The sequence below is a fragment of the Schistocerca cancellata genome, chromosome 2, assembly GCF_023864275.1.
Source record: "Schistocerca cancellata isolate TAMUIC-IGC-003103 chromosome 2, iqSchCanc2.1, whole genome shotgun sequence".
Classification (NCBI taxonomy): domain Eukaryota; kingdom Metazoa; phylum Arthropoda; class Insecta; order Orthoptera; family Acrididae; genus Schistocerca; species Schistocerca cancellata.
In genome coordinates, this window is record NC_064627.1 from 43611732 (window position 1) to 43631252 (window position 19521).

The window sequence follows — 19521 nt, forward strand, 5'->3', positions numbered from 1 at the left end:
TATTTTCTACTCCGCAATCCCCCCCCCCCCCTCAACCCTCTGACGTCCAGCATCTCGTGCCCCCTCCTCCCACCGACAGGTCTCTCTGTCCGAGGTTCGCGCCCAGGGATGCGTGCTGGCGACGTCTCTGCTACTGCTCCGACCGACCCCGGGGTCAATTCATTGTGGGACGTCTCCTCCCCCTTCTTAATCAGACTCAATTCGGGTTCCCAGGCGTTAGATAGAACTATCCACTGTCATGATCGATCGGTGGTTCCTTTCTTTGAAACTCGATATGCTGTTTAATGACACAGTCCCAAAAGTTAGACGTCTGTGTCAGGAAGTCACTACGGTCGTATTACATTCTGTGTAGTACCGATAGGCAGTGTTCCACGGCTGCCGGGGAATCTGATAGACGCCAGGTCAGACCCAGTGTTCCCATCATCGTCGTTGCCAAGAACACCAAAAACACAAGACTGCAGCAGCCTAACAAGACAGAACACAGAGCGACAGATCAGGGTGGGGATGGGAGAAGATACAAGCCCTGTGCCTGATCATGGGAATGCGATCGTTCGCGGAAGTATTGTGTCCATTGGACACTGACATCTGAACGTTCGCCCGAGAACTATTTCATCATTATCACAAGTACTTATTGAAGATGTCTGATTTTAATCTCAGGATACCGATGCGTAGTATAGGGATTAGGAACTGTATGCCTCAATCAGCCGCCTTTTTGCAGAACAAATTGTGCTGATGAAAAGTCTTCCATCACTTTGATCTGAACCTATTGCCTCTGGTAAGAGCAATAGCATACAAGTGTGCTGTTGATCATGGCTGTAAAACCGAGTGGATATTACTCTTAAACAAGGTCAGTGTACGTTAATGTACGGGTGGATGGCGAAACCATATGTTAAAGAAACATCACGGAAAATATTTTCAAGTATGTTTGCGGATTGATGTGTATTGTCGATTATTATCAGTCTTTTATACATGGTTTCATAGCAAAAAAATGGATAAAAGAGAAATCTGAAGTAGAGACTTGCTTGTACGCGATATTCAAGTACAGTGCAGAGAAAGACTGGTGACTGGGAGTGATTCTGGCTTTTCACAATGTTTCAAAAATTGACATAACGGCACAAAATATGCGCGTCATTGTCCGTCCAAAAAGTTCAGAGACTAATTTTGTAAGCGACGTCAGCACAGTAACTGGCGTGGCAACTTGAAGTAACTATTGCAAACAATCAGGTGTGCATTCGACCATCAGTTGTGAGCAGGTAATGTTAAACACTGGACTTGTGACTATAGTATGTCTAAGATCTTGCGCCACAAATCGCAATGGAGCAACATCTCCAAATAAGGTGTTCAAGACAGTGTCTAGAACGATTTGAGGAAGCGAAAATTGTGTACAAAGTTTGTCCCGCAGATCTTGACTATCGGACGAAAACAATGACGTGTTGAGCACCTGCCGCGATTTGATTGAAATGCAAAACGCAAACAGTTATTTTCTGGGAAAATACGCTACTGGCCATTAAAATTGTTATACCAAGAAGAAATGCAGATGATAAACGGGTATTCATTGGACAAATACATTATACTAGAACTGACATGTGATTACATTTTCACGCAATTTGGATGCATAGATCCTGAGAAATTAGTACCCAGAACAACCACTTCTGGCCGTAATAACGGCCTTGATACACCTGGGCATTGAGTCGAACAGAGCTTGGATGGCGTGTACAGGTACAGCTGCCCATGCAGCTTCAACACGATACCTCAGTTCATCAAGAGTAGTGACTAGCGTATTGTGACGAGTCAGTTGCTCAGCCGCCATTGACCAGACGTTTTCAGTTGGTGAGAGATCTGGAGAATGTGCTGGCCAGGGCAGCAGTGAAAAATTTTCTGTATCCAGAAAGGCCCGTGCAGGACCTACAACATGCGGTCGTGCATTATCCTGCTGAAATGTAGGGTTTCGCAGCGATCGAATGAAGGCTAGAGCCACGGGTCGTAACACATTTGAAATGTAATGTACACTGTTCGGAGCGTCGTCAATGCGAACAAAAGGTGACCGAGACGTGTAAACAATGGCACCCCATACCATAACGCTGGGTGACACGCCAGTATGGCGATGATGAATACACCCTCCCAATGTCCATTCGCCACGATGTCGCCAAACACAGGTGCGACCATCAAGATGCTGTAAACAGAACCTGGATTCATCCGGAAAAATGACGTTTTTCCATTCGTGCACCCAGGTTCGTCCTTGAGTACACCATCGCAGGCACACCTGTCTGTAATGCAGCATCAATGGTACCCGCAGCCTTGGTCTCCGAGCTGATAGTCCACGCTGCTGCAAACGTCATCCAACTGTTCATGCAGATGGTTGTTGTCTTACCAACGTCCCCATCTGTTGACTCAGGGATAGAGACGTGGCTGCACGATCCGTTACAGCCATGCGGATAAGATGCCTGTCATCTCGACTGCTAGTGATACGAGGCCACTGGGATCCAGCACGGCGTTCCGTATGACACTCCTGAACCCACCGATTCCATATTCTGCTAACAGTCATTGGGTTTCGACCAACGCGAGCAGCAATGTCGCGATACGATAAACCGCAATCGCGATAGGCTACAATCCGACCTTAATCAAAGCCAGAAACGTGATGGTACACATTTCTCCTCTTTACATGAGGCATCGCAACAATGTTTCACTAGGCAACGCCGGTCAACTGCTGTTCGTGTATGAGAAATCGGTTGCAAACTTTCCTCATATCAGCACGTTGCAGGTGTCGCCACCGGTACCAACCTTGCGTGATAGCTCTGAAAAGCTAATCATTTGCATATCATAGCATTTTCTTCCTGTCGGTTAAATTTCGCGTCTTTACCACGTCATCTTCGTGGTGTAGCAATTTTAATGGCCAGTAGTGTAGATTAGGAGTGACTAGACTTTATGTTACGAATACGAACACATGACATGACATTCACGTGAAGGGTGAACACTTTGTCGACCAACCGGTATTCAAGCCAGCTGAACAACATCCCAGAGAAGAACATTTCCATCAGTTTCGCAAGGTTGAATGAACGTTCTGTGCGTTGTACTCAAATGGAGCCTGTGTAGAACACCAGAAGCATTAAAACCACCATCTTAACTGTTCTCTATTTTGTATTACTCCAGTCTCGAAGCATTCTGGACGGACGGGGTGTATTTCACTGTATTGTTTAGTGTGTACTTAAGCAGTTGCAGAGGCGGTGAGCAGTGCGTGTTGTCTGCCACCAGGCCACAAGACGTGGGCCACGCCCATCAAGTCCGCCGGCGCGAGCGAGGCCGACTCGTTCCACCGCGCGGTCAGCTGGGTGCTGGCCATGGCGCAGTGCTTCGCCATCATGCCCGTGCACGGCGTGCGGGATCCCTCCCCCCACTCACTGAGGTAACGCGCCAGCCGAGCACCCTAGTTCGTTTCGTTTTTCCAACTTTACGTTCACTGAAACTATTGACAGTGGCATCCTTGCTTCGTGAATGATTGCGCGGTACATGTTACTCATCCACACTGCCTCACACGGTTGTAACTATAGCGCATATTTTCGCCTCTTTATTTTCGAAAATGTTCTTATCAGAGCACACAGCCACTTAAAAAGCCACATGTCCGAAAGAACAGACACCATTTTGATCCAGCAGTAAGACAAAAAGGAATTACAAACACTGGATGCGAATGGGCGTTGATTGAGATCAATGGGAAAACTCGAAAATTTGTGCCGGACCGGTATTCGAATCCAGGTCTCCTGTTTATTAGGCAGGTGCTCTCACCACTACGCCATCCGGCTAAAGTGGTCGTTACAGCTGCACGGAGCAGATCATTGGCCGCATCGCGTGTCTGTTCTTTCGGACGTATCTCTTCATTGCAGATGCACACCTGGATCGAAGTCTTACGGGAACTGGCGAAATGTTGCGAGTAATGAGGGTAATGGGCAACGGGCACTACGTTAGTAGTGTATGGATAAGATGAGAATTTGGGTCTGACGGGAGACGTGCTGGGGTAGTCTGTGCAGATGCACTCAACACTGTGTCCGGATGACTCAGTGCTCAGAGCATCTGCCTCGTAAGCGGGAGACACGGGATCGAATCCCCGTCTGGCAAAAGTTTTCAACTTTCTCCATTGACTTAAAGTAATGTCAACTCGCAGCTAATGTCTGTAATTCCTTTGTGTCTTAAGGTGAAAATTTGTTGATCTCTTATGGAGACGACGTTGGTACCAAGTCAAAGGCTAACCTTTTTTGCGAAATAAGTTTGTTTGAACAGTTTTTTTGCCTAAGTAGTAATGTTGTGTTTGTCTCGTTGAAACAGATGGACTAGCAAGTATGGAGCGTGTACAATCACGCAGAAGGCCAAATTCTGGGGGACTACATGGCTCATATTCTAAGCTCACTGGAAAGAAACGTAAAAGTTAGTCAATACTTTTCGCAGTACAGCGACCAGCGATGAAATAGCAAAATAGCCTGAATCTTTGGTTTTTGACTAAACCAGCAATCAGTGTACATAGTATGTGTGACAGGTCTCTCATTTATAACATCGTATTAAATTTTAGTGCTGTGTCTAACGGAAAAGCGGACTCTACCCGACCTGTAACTGGTTTCGATAGCGCTTCAAACGGCCATCCCATACCCTTTCCCACACCGGTCTTCCACTGTCATAGGTGTTGAAAAATGGTTCAAATGGCTCTGAGCACTATGGGGCTTAACTTCTGAGGTCATCAGTCCCATAGAACTTAGAACTACTTAAACCTAACTAACCTAAGGACATTACACACATTCATGCCCGAGGCAGGATTCGAACCTGCGACCGTAGCGGTCGCGCGGTTCCAAACTGTAGCGCCTAGAACCGCTCGGCCACTTCGGCCAGCTCACAGGTGTTGAAATCCGTTTAACAACCGACAGCCAACAATGAAGAACAGAAACAGTGCTGCGCCTATCAGTAACGAATTTCACTTGATACAAGTCTGTGTAGTGTGTTCGTGATGTTTACAGACCTATACATCGTATATCATATTGAGATGATTAAAATATGATTACTTTTGAAAACTACATGGAAAAACAGCACCCCTACACGACATGAAGCACTGCTTCACCCTCATCGACGTAATCGCACCCGTGATGATTGACAAACTAAAACGTATCTGTCAGATGGTGGGTCCTGGACTCTCACCACATCATCTATTGTTTGTGGTGTACTCATCACAGCCGCTAAAGATTAAATCACGCCGTACAACTTGTAGCAAAATTATACATATAGATCGTGACGTACTGTGTGTTATGCAGAAACTCAACGGCAGCTCATAACTAGCAAGCCAACAATAAATGGTAAAAATTCACGAACTTAGTGAGCATCCTCTTAAACCCATGACCTTACAATACACGCACAAACTATCCGATTGATGGTGGTTCCATTCTGTGGTTGACTAATAAGTTCCGTCAAGTGATGGACGATAGAGATGCTGTTGGCAAACATCTCAAGACCATTCCGACGCCTGAATGCTACGAAGAATATAGCAACTTGTGCGATGGAGATTAAGCAATGCGTACGCAATGCCCATATGAGTCACCCTCGTTTCATCGTGTGCAGCGATATGAGCCCAACGATTCTGTGGAGGAAACTGCATAGTACTGTATATCGACAGAGGAAAAAAAAAAGCATTAGAAACTGTTGTTCATATGTTAGCTGACGACCTCAGAAACGTTCTTCGGCGAGCTTGAGCCCCTACGCTGCAATCACCATGTAGAGTCCACAGCATAGACTCTTAATACATACTTCCAACATAAAACGTGTTGCTACAGTCTCGACAAGAAAAGCAGTGAGGGAATCCCTGCTGAAGTGCAGGTGCTCGTGCTCCCGCTATACCCATGTTCAACAACGTTACGGAGAACATTATACGTCTTGACAGATATATTTGATTTCTCTTTCTTGAAGAGGATGGGAACGAATGGTAGTAAATATCACGACGTGCGCGTAAGAAACAACACCTTCAATCACGTACATTATGTTATCAAAAGTATCCGGACACCCCCAAAAACATACGTTTTTCATATTAGGTGCATTGTGCTGCCACCTACTGCCAGGTACTGAATATCAGCGACCTCAGTAATCATTAGACATCGTGAGAGAGCAACCAGGGGCGCTCCGTGGAACTCAAGGACTTCGAACGTGGTCAGGTGACTGGGTGTCACTTTGTAACCTCCCCACAAAATAAAAAAATAATAATAATATGAATATGATTCTAATTTAGTGTAACCTCCCCACAAAATTCTTTCTCATTTGACCTCCCACACAAAATTCTTTCTGATTTAATCCAAGCTCAAAATTCATTCACACTTAGCGTAACCTCACAACAGAAAAATTCCTAAACCTCTCAACAGTAAAAACTATCATTATGTCGTTCACATTCAGTGTAACGTCCCAATAAAAAAATAAATTCAGTAACCTAGTAATAAAACAATGTAACTAACCTCTCAATTAAATTGTTGCTCACTTATAACTTTTCAATAATTCACTGTGAATTTAACCTGATAAATTTTGGACGACAGCAGTGCTGCATCATGACCCTGAAAGATCATTCTGAATAAAAAAAGGAAAAATTCTTACCTCAATGAAGTAGCCGGATATATCTGCTCTTACAATAAATTTTTCCGGCACAGATCTGTGCAATGCTGGCCGACCTATCTGTCATTTATGAAAGAAAGCAACTGATGTTTCTATTGCAATAATCGGGATGATCATGGATGGGAGAAATTAGTAAATTCTTTAAACTGAAATGAATGGTTGTTAAAAGTTACTTTTTATGAGGAAGATTATTATTACGAGAGTTTTAAAATATTTAAAATATTTTTACTTGAGATAACATTACTACATATGTGCGAGGCCGCTTTTTACCTTGTACAATAATACTCAGGCTCCGGCATCGCTGCACCGCGACCGGGCCAGCCAACACAATACACCATACCAGACCAGAGCAGACTCCAGACTAGCAACAACTTACTGCTACAGCTACACAGTTCCTACTGCAGTCAACACTGCTCTCTGGTCAGAGATTCTCCTATACCTTGCATATCGCAGGCAGCGCATGAGCAATACATCGAAATTACATCTGCTCGGACCTCTTACATAACCCTCCACTGGGGGGGGGGGGGCAAATGAGCAACAAATTTTTCTTAATTAACTAAGTTTACAGTCACAGAGTATATACATATTTATAAGTGCAGAACATAAAATGAAATAGAGTGCACATGCAGTGAGTACAGAACATATCAAGAAAAGACAAAATGTATACGCAATGAGTACAAAACGTATTAACAAATGACATAAAGTGCATACGCACTGTAGTACAGAACATATCAAGCAATGACAAAATATATACGCAATGAGTACAAAACATATTAACAAATGACATAAAGTGCATACGCACTGTAGTACAGAACATATCAAGCAATGACAAAATGTATACGCAATGAGTACAAATCATATTAACAAATGACATAAAGTCCACACGCACTGTATATATTTCTTTTAGCATTTTACAAGAACTAGGATACGCAATGAGTACAAAACATATTAATAAATGACATAAAGTGCACATGCACTGTATATTTCTCTACCATTTTACAAGAACTAGGAAAGGAAAGGGAAGGATTGCATCATGGTTGTAGCACAGTAGGTTGCACGTAGCTGCACTTAAAGTCCATATCTTTCTACAGAAGCACAACACCAAGTGAGACAATCTGAAGTTCTCTTCCCTGAAGTATTAATCAGTGTAGCCAAGACACTGAAATGTCGTATTAATATTCAATGTTATCATTTTGGTAGTACATTAGGTACACCAAACAGTGGGACCATAATAACATCTCCATCGTTGAAGGTGGTGGACAGCATGATGTGTCAACACCACACTCTTTCACCAACGTAGAATTAGTGCAAAAACCAAATACGGTGCTCCATGATCATAAGGATAGACAGGACAAACGGATATTGCAGTAATTTCTGGTAATTAGGTCAGAAGGTGAAGGACATTAAGTCTTATGCTAGTCATCATAGAGAATTACACTAGTCTATCAACCGATTTGAGTAATTGTTGGTACTCATTGCCTAGTTACTACAAAATTTCTGTACTATGTATGGAGTATTACAGAACAATATTCATGAGTCATCTGATTACACTAAATATTGGCACTCTTTGGCCAGTTACAAACCATTTTTATGCATTATTCAGAAGTGAACATTCAAAGCAAAAGTTAATTAATGGCATACCATTTACATATTTCATCTAGTTATAGTAATCATTGGCACTCATTGGCCAGTTACAAACCATTTGTATGCATTATTCAGATGTCATCATTCAAAGCAAGAGTTAATTAATGGCATAGCATTAACATAATTCATCTCATTATAGTAATCATTGGCACTCATTGGCCAGTTACAAACCATTTTTATGCATTATTCGGAAGCCATAATTCAAAGCAAGAGTTAATTAATGGCATAGCATTAACATAATTCATCTAGTTATAGTAATCATTGGCACTCATTGGCCAGTTACAAACCATCAGAAGTCATCATTCAAAACAGGAGCTAATGAGTGTAGCATCAAGCTACTGGTATTCACATATAATAGCATGTAAGTGACATAAGACAATTTTAAAATATAAGAAACAGTGGCATTCATTGGCCAGTTACTAAACATATAGCAAGTATTGAATATTACAAAACATTTTTCATCATTCAAGTGACATATGACATATTTAAAATCATTATTGGCACTCATTGGCCAGTTACAAAGTATTCATATCGTTTTATAAAACATTATTCAGTATTATTCAGAAGTCATCATTAAAAATGAGAGTTTATTATTGGCATAGCGTTTATAGAGTATAACGAAAATATTATTTACAGAAATTATTGGCGTAGTATTTATGCATTATTACAAAACATCATTCAATATTACTCAGAACTCATCATTTAAGTGACATAGGACATATTTAAAATGTAACACACTATAACTATTACTCAAGTTCTGTGGTCCAATAATACATAGATATAATGGATTCAATACATCTGACAAATCTGCATTATATTTAGTACTATAAATATCTCTTAAACTAGTAGCATTATTTGGGACTGGTAATACATTTTTTTTTGTGTGCCAGCAATGCATTGCGTTGGGATCGATAATTAATTGCTGGGGCATGAAAATATTTGCTTTTGACTTATTGCTGCAAATAAGGATTAGTAACGTCATTCGTCGTGAGTCAGCTGTAGCAAGGTTATGAAACAAGTAGAGTGTATGTGATCACATTCATGAATGACACACACAAATGGGTAAAAAAATGCAGGTACTAGAACAGGTTTAATAATTAACTGCTTATAGCATATTAATTTCATGAATAGCTTCTCCTGGAAAAAATACAAAATGGATTATTAAGCTGAAAGAAGAAATGCATATTATGCAGAAAAGTAGTGAACTTCGAATTAACAGGTAATGAAACGTGTACTCAATATGTATGTACTCTAGTTGTCCTTTCCAAAACATTCAGTCATTATACCATACGATATAAGGCATACTGTCAAAACGAACTGCAACAAATACTTAAATAACTACATAGCATTTCTTAACTAACAGTAAATATATAAACTTCATCATTATTCTCATCTGCAAAGAAAAACTTAAAAGTGGTGCGTTAAGTGGCCATGTAAAATTCATCACTATCATCACCTGCAAAGAAAAACTTCATTATTCATATTAGCCTATTCTTCATCACTATTCATCATCATTCATTATCATCTGCAAAAAGACACTTCATTATTCATATTACCATTTACTTCATACAACTATTCATAGTATAGAGTTTCTTATTTCTAGCATATTTCATCACTAAAACTAAGATGTGTAGTTCTGTCTGACAGCCTGCATCAATCGCCTCGTATTCTGAAAGAAAAATAATTAGTTAAGACTGCTATCATACGATGTGTATAGTATATTCTTGTTAATGCTTGTTAATTCTGATCCATTTACTCTTCATGACAAGGTATTGCATCTTCTTTCGTTAATTCCGAAGGTGAAATTCCCATTTCATAGTAATCCACTGTGGTTTGTTTTATTTATTTCTTTTACACGTTATTGCTTTCTGAAAATGATGAATAAGGATTAATATCTTGCATTTATATCATATACCCATTAAATAAAAACTGGTTTCTAGTGATAAAATTAAGCGTACAGCATAGCATGACAGAAAACGTATTATGTTAAAAACATAGCGAGTGTTCAGGTGCAAAAAAAAAAAAAAAAAAAAGTACACAGAGTATCATAATTTAGTAGCAAGAAATGTAAAATAGTCAAGCTGTTGAGATATCATAAGGCAAAATGTCAAAGTCAACTGGTGTTTGTTAGACAAAACAGGAAAACAATCATACATACACGAAAAATGGAAAATGTGCACGGTCTGATATATAACGACAAGAAATGACTTTCTTTGTGTTCAGCTTGTATGTTGTGTAGTTGATAGAGGCGAGAGTTGAAGACTTTAATGGAGATAGAATTTGATAAAATTAATATGTCACTAGATAGAATTGCATAATTGGTCATAAAATATGTAAGTTTATCTGGAAAAATGTGCATGGTCTGATGTGTAACGACAAGAAAAGCGACTTGCTAACCTTACCTTGCTGGGCACTTGCCAAGAAAAAATATGATAATCATCAGTAAGTAGTCACATAAATATAATTGCTTAGGTGGTCATAAAATATGAAAGTTTATCTGGAAAAATGTGCACGGTCTGATGTGTAACGGCAAGAAAAGCGACCTGCTAACCTTACCTTGCCGGGCACTTGCCAAGAAAAAATATGATAGTTATCAGTAAGTAGTCACATAAATATAATTGCATCATTGGTCATAAAAAATCAGAAAATGGCATTACAGTGTGATAAATCATAAAGTACGTTCATTCAATAAAGGGTTTAATATTGGAGACATGGTGATTGCCTTTACTTTTTCTGGTTCTCAGAGTTTCGACGTGTACTACATTGGGGTGAGGAATGCTGCGAATTCTGTATGGACCTGCATATAGAAGCTCAAATTTACTGCATCTACTCTTTCCTCTGTTGGATAAATAATGCGTGCGTACTAATATCTTCTGTCCAATGTGAAAGTCATGGCGTGTACAAACCTGTTTTTGCTGTCTTCTCCGGCGCTCTGCGGCACGTTTGATGTTGTTCAGCGCAATGTCAATTATTTCATGGTGTCGTAGTCGACGAGATGTAGGAAATGATACTAATTCTTTAATTTTGTTAGGTGGTTCAACATTCTTTAGTATAACAGTCGGAGATAGCATAGTAGATTCATTTGGTATCGAGTTAATTACATCCTGGAATGACAGTATGTGTGTGTCCCAATCAATATGTTTTTTATAGCAGTATATTCTACATAGTTTACCAATTTCTTTCATTAGTCGTTCACAAGGGTTCGAAGAAGCGTGATACTTGGATATATAAATCGGAGAAATGTTTGTTGTTCGTAACATACGTGTCCATATAGCAGATTGAAACTGTGATCCACTGTCGGAAATTACTTTCAATACATGCCCTACATGGAATAAAAAATGTTTTACAAATGCATTCGAAACAGATTTAGCAGTAGCTTTGCGTAACGGAGTGAAGGTAACAAATTCTGAAGTGAGTTCAACAGCGACAAAGATGTAGCAAAAACCTCTATTAGATCTGGGAATCGGACCAAAAATGTCTACAGCGGCCATGTGTCTCAATTTAACAGGTACAATTGGATGTAATGGAGGAATATGTGAAGTCGTATCTGACTTAGCTTTCTGGCAGATTTTACATGACGCTAAAACTCGTCGAATACGTTTCTCCATATTGGCAAAATAACAGTTCTGTCTCAGTATAAGAAAACATTTTCTGGCTCCATAATGTGCGTAACTTAAATGAGTATACAAAATTAATTTGTTAACAAGCTCGTCAGGAATACATAGTAACCAATTGTTGCTGTCAGGGTGAGAGCGGCGAAACAGAATATTATTGCGTACAGTGTAATGGTTTCTAATGGTAACATTATTCCTATCTTGCCAAAGGTGTTTAATTTCTTTCCATACGCTGTCTTTACTCTGCTCTTGTGCTATGTCTCGTAATGACACCGAAACGAAATTTTCAAATGCAACTTGCTGAATATACATGACGCTAAAATTTGCTTGGCAGAAGTTGGTTGCGATCTCTTGCTGATTGTTACTGAGAGAACGGGATAGTGCGTCTGCTACAACATTTTGTGTACCGGGAATGTGAACAATTGTAAAATTAAATTCCTGTAAATAAAGTTTCCATCTGCTTAAACTCTCATGTGTAAATTTTGCGGAAAGCAAAATCTGTATAGCTCTATGATCTGTGTAAACGGTCGTATGTCTTCCATAAAGAAAATGCCTAAATCTCGTAAATGCCCATACAACACATAATGTTTCAAGTTCTGTAACAGAATAATTGCGTTCAGCAGGTGACAGAATGCGACTCGCAAAGGCGATGTTTTTAATTACTGTAGTACTGTCTTCTTCAATTTCCTGAAAAATGTGTACGCCTAAAGCGGTGTTAGAACTGTCGGTCGCAATGGAAAAATTTCTAGTAAGATCTGGATGTGATAAAAGTGGTGCATTCAACAAAGCTTGTTTCAGATTGACAAATTCAGGCTGCGCTTGGCTATCCCAGGACCAAATAGTGTTTTTACCCGTCATTTGACATAATCTAGGGGTGTCTAAAGCATAGTAATGAATAAATTTACGAAAAAAGTTAATTAAACCCAAAAAGCTGCGTAGTTGTTTCTTCGTCGTAGGAACAGTAATGTCACGTAAAGCTTGAAGTTTTTCCGGGTCAGGCGCAATGCCTTCTGCTGAAATTACATGTCCAAGAAATTTTATAGAAGTTTTGCCAAAGTGCGATTTACTGAGATTAACTGTGAGTCCTTGTGCACGAAAAGTTCGTAACAGTTGTTCAAGAATCAAATTGTGTTCAAACCAGTTAGCTTCTGCAATAAGAATATCGTCTACATACGTTGTGATTCTATCTTTCATGCAAAAGTGTGTATCAGATGTCGTCAAAACTAATAACATTTTCGTGAACAAGATTCTCTGTGTCAAAAGTATTGCCTGCGATGCTGGAAGATGCAACCTGTACTGTATCTAGTCAAATTCTTTCTGACGTGCTGTTATTTGCGGGAGGATGCTGTGGCATTTCAACTATTTGAACTGTTCTGTTATTTAGTCCTGACGTATTACGTTCGGGATGATATCTACTGTCTGGTTCATTCATGATAATTTGTTGTTGCGGATGATTCTGCTGCTGGTAAGACCGACTGTTATTAAACGTACGCTGAAAATTGTGCTCATTACATTTACGTCTGTCATAATAATCATTACTATACGGCGCGTTGCGATAGGAATTGAAATGATGTGTTTTCTGTACGTAGTTATTTCTTTGTTGCTGTGCGTTACTATTTGGTGGAGCCGACGCTATACGCGTAGGCGGCGGAACATTAAATCTTGGTTGACCTTGCAGACTACATTGTTGGTTAGGTATGCTAACTGGCTGGTTTTGTTGCTGTTGTGGGGAAAAGCCTCTATTGTTACCAAAATGCGTTTGCTGTTGCTGATAATTTTACACATACTGATGATTAAATTTTTGTCTGGTATTAAAGTTCTCGTGATTGTCATTTCTGGAGCGCCTAATGAAAACTGTTACTTTCGGTAAAACTTTCTTCATTCTTAATCCTAGATAGACCGATAGTTGAAGAGCTGTTTTGATAGATATAAAGGATAGTAGAAGAGAAGGCAGCAGTTCAGAAAACTAAAGATGAAATAACTCTACTATGGCTCGGGGCCCTGTGCACGCTACGGCACATATTCATCGAAGTGTAATGAATCCCCTGAGGTCTATTACGCGCTGCAAATAAATTTTGGTTTCTGCATTACACGCAATGCTGGTCAAAATTCAAAAGCAAGTTGTGGTATCCAATCCAATTCTAGTTTCTGCATTACAGGCCAAGCTGATGAAAATGTGAAAGCAAATTGTCGTATCCAGTCCAAAGCGTGAATCTGTGTTCTGTCATTATTAAGCACTTTAAATTTCCTAACAGATAGAAAGTGTTTGTAATCAAAATTATCGTCTCTGAATGTCTGAACAGGTTCAGGATTGTATGCTAGTCTGTTTGTCTGTGACTGTTCGGAATGTAAGTCACGTACTCTCTGTAAATTACCTAAATTATACTGGCTGTGTGAGTCTGACAAATGTTCGGAGAGTGGCGTATGCTCTGATGTGTTAAAGACTGAAATATTTTTCATCTCCGTCACTTCGTGCTGTAAAGATGACAATTTTCTACGTAATGTATTATTGGACGAACCTATCTCACTGGTCGTCTGCTGCAAATTGGAATTCGCGAGTTTGATTAAACGAAACTGGTGAAGTATCGTCTGATTTGGTGTCATTATTACTTTCGATAACGTCAATACGATTGGCCATTTCATCATATTTTTCAGTCAGTGCTTTTATCTGATCATCGTTTTTAGTATCACAAGCATTAATTTGTTTTTGTATTTTACGTGTGGTTTTGTTCAATTTATTAACGTGTGCTTTGATGGCTTCCGGATCCTGTATTAATTCCAACTTTTCAAGTCTGTTGGTCATTGTCTGAAAGTCTAATGTGTGTGTGTCTGTTTTTGTTTTAAGATCGGAGATTTCATCATGCAATTCGGTGTTCAACTGTTTGATAGTATTAATTTCGTCTGATACTGTAGCAAAATTGTTGTCTACGTATGTTTTTGCTTTCGTAAACAATTTACGCTTATCTTCCTGTCTCTGTGCAGTAATTGTTTCCATGACTTGTTACTTTACTTTATTCTGTTCCTGTATAAATTTACGGTAACGCGTTTCACTGTTTTGTAGGTGGAGATTAAAACGTTCGTCAATTTGGTTGTTCTGTTGGTCAAATTTCGCGTCTACTTTCGCATCCAGTGTGCGTGAAAGTTCTGCTGACATCCTTAATTTCCTCACGTAATTGTTTTTTAGTATCATGACATTGAGCGGCAACGGCTGTAATCTTTTCATTAAGTTGTTTGTTCTGTTCATTAAGTTGTTTGAAATTGTTATCTTGCTTATCATTCGACTGTTTGAGACTTTCATTCAACTGTTTGGAATTGTTATCTTGTTTTTCATTATGTTCATTAATTTGTTGTTTGAGATTTTCATTAAGTTGTAGCATTAATGCTATAACTCGATCCATGCCAAAATTAGCTACTGTATTCTCTGTGCTGTGTGATGGTGTATCTGCTTTTGTCGCGTTTTGTGTAACCATTTGGTCATTCTCTGATTCTTGAACAGGTTCGCCAATTGGATGTGCATTATTAGTCACTACCTCGGAATCAAATAAATCTGACGTATTTTGACTACATTGTTCATCTTCGTGAAAAAAATTTATCTGTTCACAATTCAAATTTTGCAAACCGGGTGTGTCAAACTGAGCAACGTTCATTGGATCGGAACGTGCCGCGTCATCAATTGTTACATTTACTGCGGACATAATAGAATTTGTTTGTTCATCATTAGGATCAAAATCATTACTAGTGATCGGTAGGCACTGATTATCTGTAATTAGACGATATCACTGTTACACTGAGTGTCGCAAGTATCATCGGTCAAATTATTCGAGACGGCTATTTCACTCATTGCACATCGCGATGTTCTGTTAACAGGTTTTCGCGGCATTTTTCACAAATCAAAATTAAGCACAAAATGAAACAAAGTCAAAGCAAAAATGGAACAAATACAATTACAACAAAGAGCAATAAATTGCCGATGATCTGTGAAAGAAAGCGTGACAAATTAGTAAATGCGTTGCGCCAGATGCAAACTACATTTAAGTAAATAAGAGCAGATATATGACTACTTCTCAGAGATTCACAAAGAAATATGATCCTGGACGGTTGTCGCCAAGTGTAACCTCCCCTCAAAATTTTTTAAAAATTAAATAATAATATGAATATGATTCTAATTTAGTGTAACCTCCCCACAAAATTCTTTCTCATTTGACCTCCCACATAAAATTCTTTCTGATTTAATCCAAGCTCAAAATTCATTCACACTTAGCGTAACCTCACAACAGAAAAATTCCTAAACCTCTCAACAGTAAAAATTATCATTATGTCGTTCACATTCAGTGTAACGTCCCAATAAAAAAATAAATTCAGTAACCTAGTAATAAAACAATGTAACTAACCTCTCAATTAAATTGTTGCTCACTTATGACTTTTCAATAATTCACTGTGAATTTAACCTGCTAAATTTTGGACGACAGCAGGGTTGCGTCATGGCCCTAAAAGATCATTCTGAGTAAAAAAAGGAAAAATTCTTACCTCAATGAAGTCGCCGGATATATCTGCTCTTACAATAAATTTTTCCGGCACAGATCTGTGCAATGCTGGCCGACCTATCTGTCATTTATGAAAGAAAGCAACTGATGTTTCTATTGCAGTATTCGGGATGATCATGGATGGGAGAAATTAGTAAATTCTTTAAATTGAAATGACTGGTTGTTAAAAGTTACTTTTTATGAGGAAGATTATTATTACGAAAGTTTTAAGATATTTACATGCGACTTGAGATAACATTACTACATACGCGCGAGGCTGCTTTTTACCTTGTACAATATCACTCAGGCTCCGGCATCGCTGCACCGCGACCGGGCCAGCCAACACAATACACCATACCAGACCAGAGCAGACTGCAGACTAGCGACAACTTACTGCTACAGCTACACAGTTCCTACTGCAGTCAACACTGCTCTCTGGTCAGAGATTCTCCTATACCTTGCATATCGCAGGCAGCGCATGAGCAATACATCGAAATTACATCTGCTCGGACCTCTTACATAAAATTACATCTGCTCGGACCTCTTACAACTTGTATCACACGTCTGTACGCGAGATTTCCACACTGCTAAACATCCCTAGGTCCACTGTTTCCGATGTGATAGTGAAGTGGAAACGCGAAGGGAAACGTAAAACACAAAAGCGTACAGCTGGATCTCGTCTGTTGACTGACAGAGACTGCCGACAGTTGAAGAGGGTCGTAATGTGTTCGAGTATAATGACTTTTCTGGAGACTAGAAATCTACTCTGTAGGAATCAGCATGGGTTTCGAAAAAGACGGTCATGTGAAACCCAGCTCGCGCTATTCGTCCACGAGACTCAGAGGGCCATAGACACGGGTTCACAGGTAGATGCCGTGTTTCTCGACTTCCGCAAGGCGTTCGATACAGTTCCCCACAGTCGTTTATTGAACAAAGTAAGAGCATATGGACTATCAGACCAATTGTGTGATTGGATTGAGGAGTTCCTAGATAACAGGACGCAGCATGTTATTCTCAATGGAGAGAAGTCTTCCGAAGTAAGAGTAATTTCAGGTGTGCCGCAGGGGAGTGTCATAGGACCGTTGCTGTTCGCAGTATACATAAATGACCTGGTGGATGACATCGGAAGTTCACTGAGGCTTTTTGCAGATGATGCTGTGGTGTACCGAGAGGTTGTAACAATGGAAAATTGTACTGAAATGCAGGAGGATCTGCAGCGAATTGACGCATGGTGCAGGGAATGGCAACTGAATCTCAATGTAGACAAGTGTAATGTGCTGCGAATACACAGAAAGATAGATCCTTTATCATTTAGCTACAAAATAGCAGGTCAGCAACTGGAAGCAGTTAATACCATAAATTATCTGGGAGTACGCATTAGGAGTGATTTAAAATGGAATGATCATATAATGTTGATTGTCGGTAAAGCAGATGCCAGACTGAGATTCATTGGAAGAATCCTAAGGAAATGCAATCCGAAAACAAAGGAAGTAGGTTACAGTACGCTTGTTCGCCCACTGCTTGAATACTGCTCAGCAGTGTGGGATCCGTATCAGATAGGGTTGATACAAGACATAGAGAAGATCCAACGGAGAGCAGCGCGCTTCGTTACAGGATCATTTAGTAATCGCGAAAGCGTTACGGAGATGATAGATAAACTCCAGTGGAAGACTCTGCAGGAGAGACGCTCAGTAGCTCGGTACGGGCTTTTGTCAAAGTTTCGAGAACATACCTTCACCGAAGAGTCAAGCAGTATATTGCTCCCTCCTACGTATATCTCGCGAAGAGACCATGAGGATAAAATCAGAGAGATTAGAGCCCACACAGAGGCATACCGACAATCCTTCTTTCCACGAACAATACGAGACTGGAATAGAAGGGAGAACCGATAGAGGTACTGAAGGTACCCTCCGCCACACACCGTCAGGTGGCTTGCGGAGTATGGATGTAGATGTAGATGTAGAATGTGTAATAGGCAGACATCTATCCAGACCATCACACAGGAATTCCAGACTGCATCAGGATCCAGTGCAGTTACTATGACAGTTAGGCGGGAGGTGAGAAAACTTGGATTTCATGGTCGAGCGGCTGTTCATAAGCCACATATCACTCTGGTAAGTGCCGAACGCCGCCTCGCTTGGTGTAAGGAGCGTAAACATTGGACGATAGAACAGTGGAAAAACGATATGTGGAGTGACTAATAATGGTACACAATGTGACGATACGATAGCAGGGTGTGGGTACAGGGAATGCCCGGTGAACGTCATCTGCCAGCGTGTGTAGTACCAATAGTAAAACTCGGTGGTGTTGTGGTGTGGTCGTGTTTTTCATGGAGGGGGCTTGCATCCCTTGTTGTTTGACGTGGCACTATCACAGCACAGGCCTACGTTGATGTTTAAGCACCTTCTTGCTTCCCACTGTTGAAGAGTAATTAGGGGATGGCGATTGTATCTTTCAACACGATTGAGCACATTTTCATAATGCATGGCCTGTGGCGGAGTGGTTATACGGCAATGTTGTGGTCTTCAGTCCTGAGACTGGTTTGATGCAGCTCTCCATGCTACTCTATCCTGTGCAAACTTCTTCATCTCCAAGTAACTACACAACCTATATCCCTCTGAATCTGCTTAGCGTATTCATCTCTTGGTCTCCCTCTACGATTTTTACCCTCCACGCTACCCTCCATTATTAAATTGGTGATCCCTTGATGCCTCAAAACACGTCCTACCAACCGATCCCTTCTTATAGTCAAGTTGTGCCACAAACTCCTCCCCAAATTCCATTCACTACCTCCACATCAGCTATGTGAACTATCTTCCTAATCTTCAGCATTCTTCTGTAGCACCACATTTCGAAAGCTTCTATTCTTGTCCAAAATATTTATCGTCCATGTCTCACTTCCATAAAGGGCTACACTCCATACAAATACTTTCAGAAACGACTTTCTGACACTTAAATCTATACTCGATGTTAACAAATTTTTCTTCAGAAACGCTTTCCTTCCCATTACCAGTCTACATTTTATATCCTCTCTACTTCGACCATCATCTGTTATTTTGCTCCCCAAATAGCAAAACTCCTTTACTACTTTAAGTGTCTCATTTCCTAATCTA

General features: G+C 40.1%; 1 protein-coding gene across 1 annotated transcript in view; it reads left to right on the top strand.

The window, feature by feature from the left end:
- The first annotated feature begins 873 nt into the window (after window positions 1-873).
- Window positions 874-19521, top strand: part of LOC126150576 (gustatory receptor for sugar taste 64e-like) — a 181937-nt gene continuing 163289 nt past the window's right edge. Inside the window, exons 1-2 of the mRNA XM_049915885.1 lie at window positions 874-919; window positions 3253-3403. Coding sequence (XP_049771842.1) covers window positions 874-919; window positions 3253-3403 — 197 coding nt within the window. The remainder of the gene's footprint in view (window positions 920-3252; window positions 3404-19521) is intronic.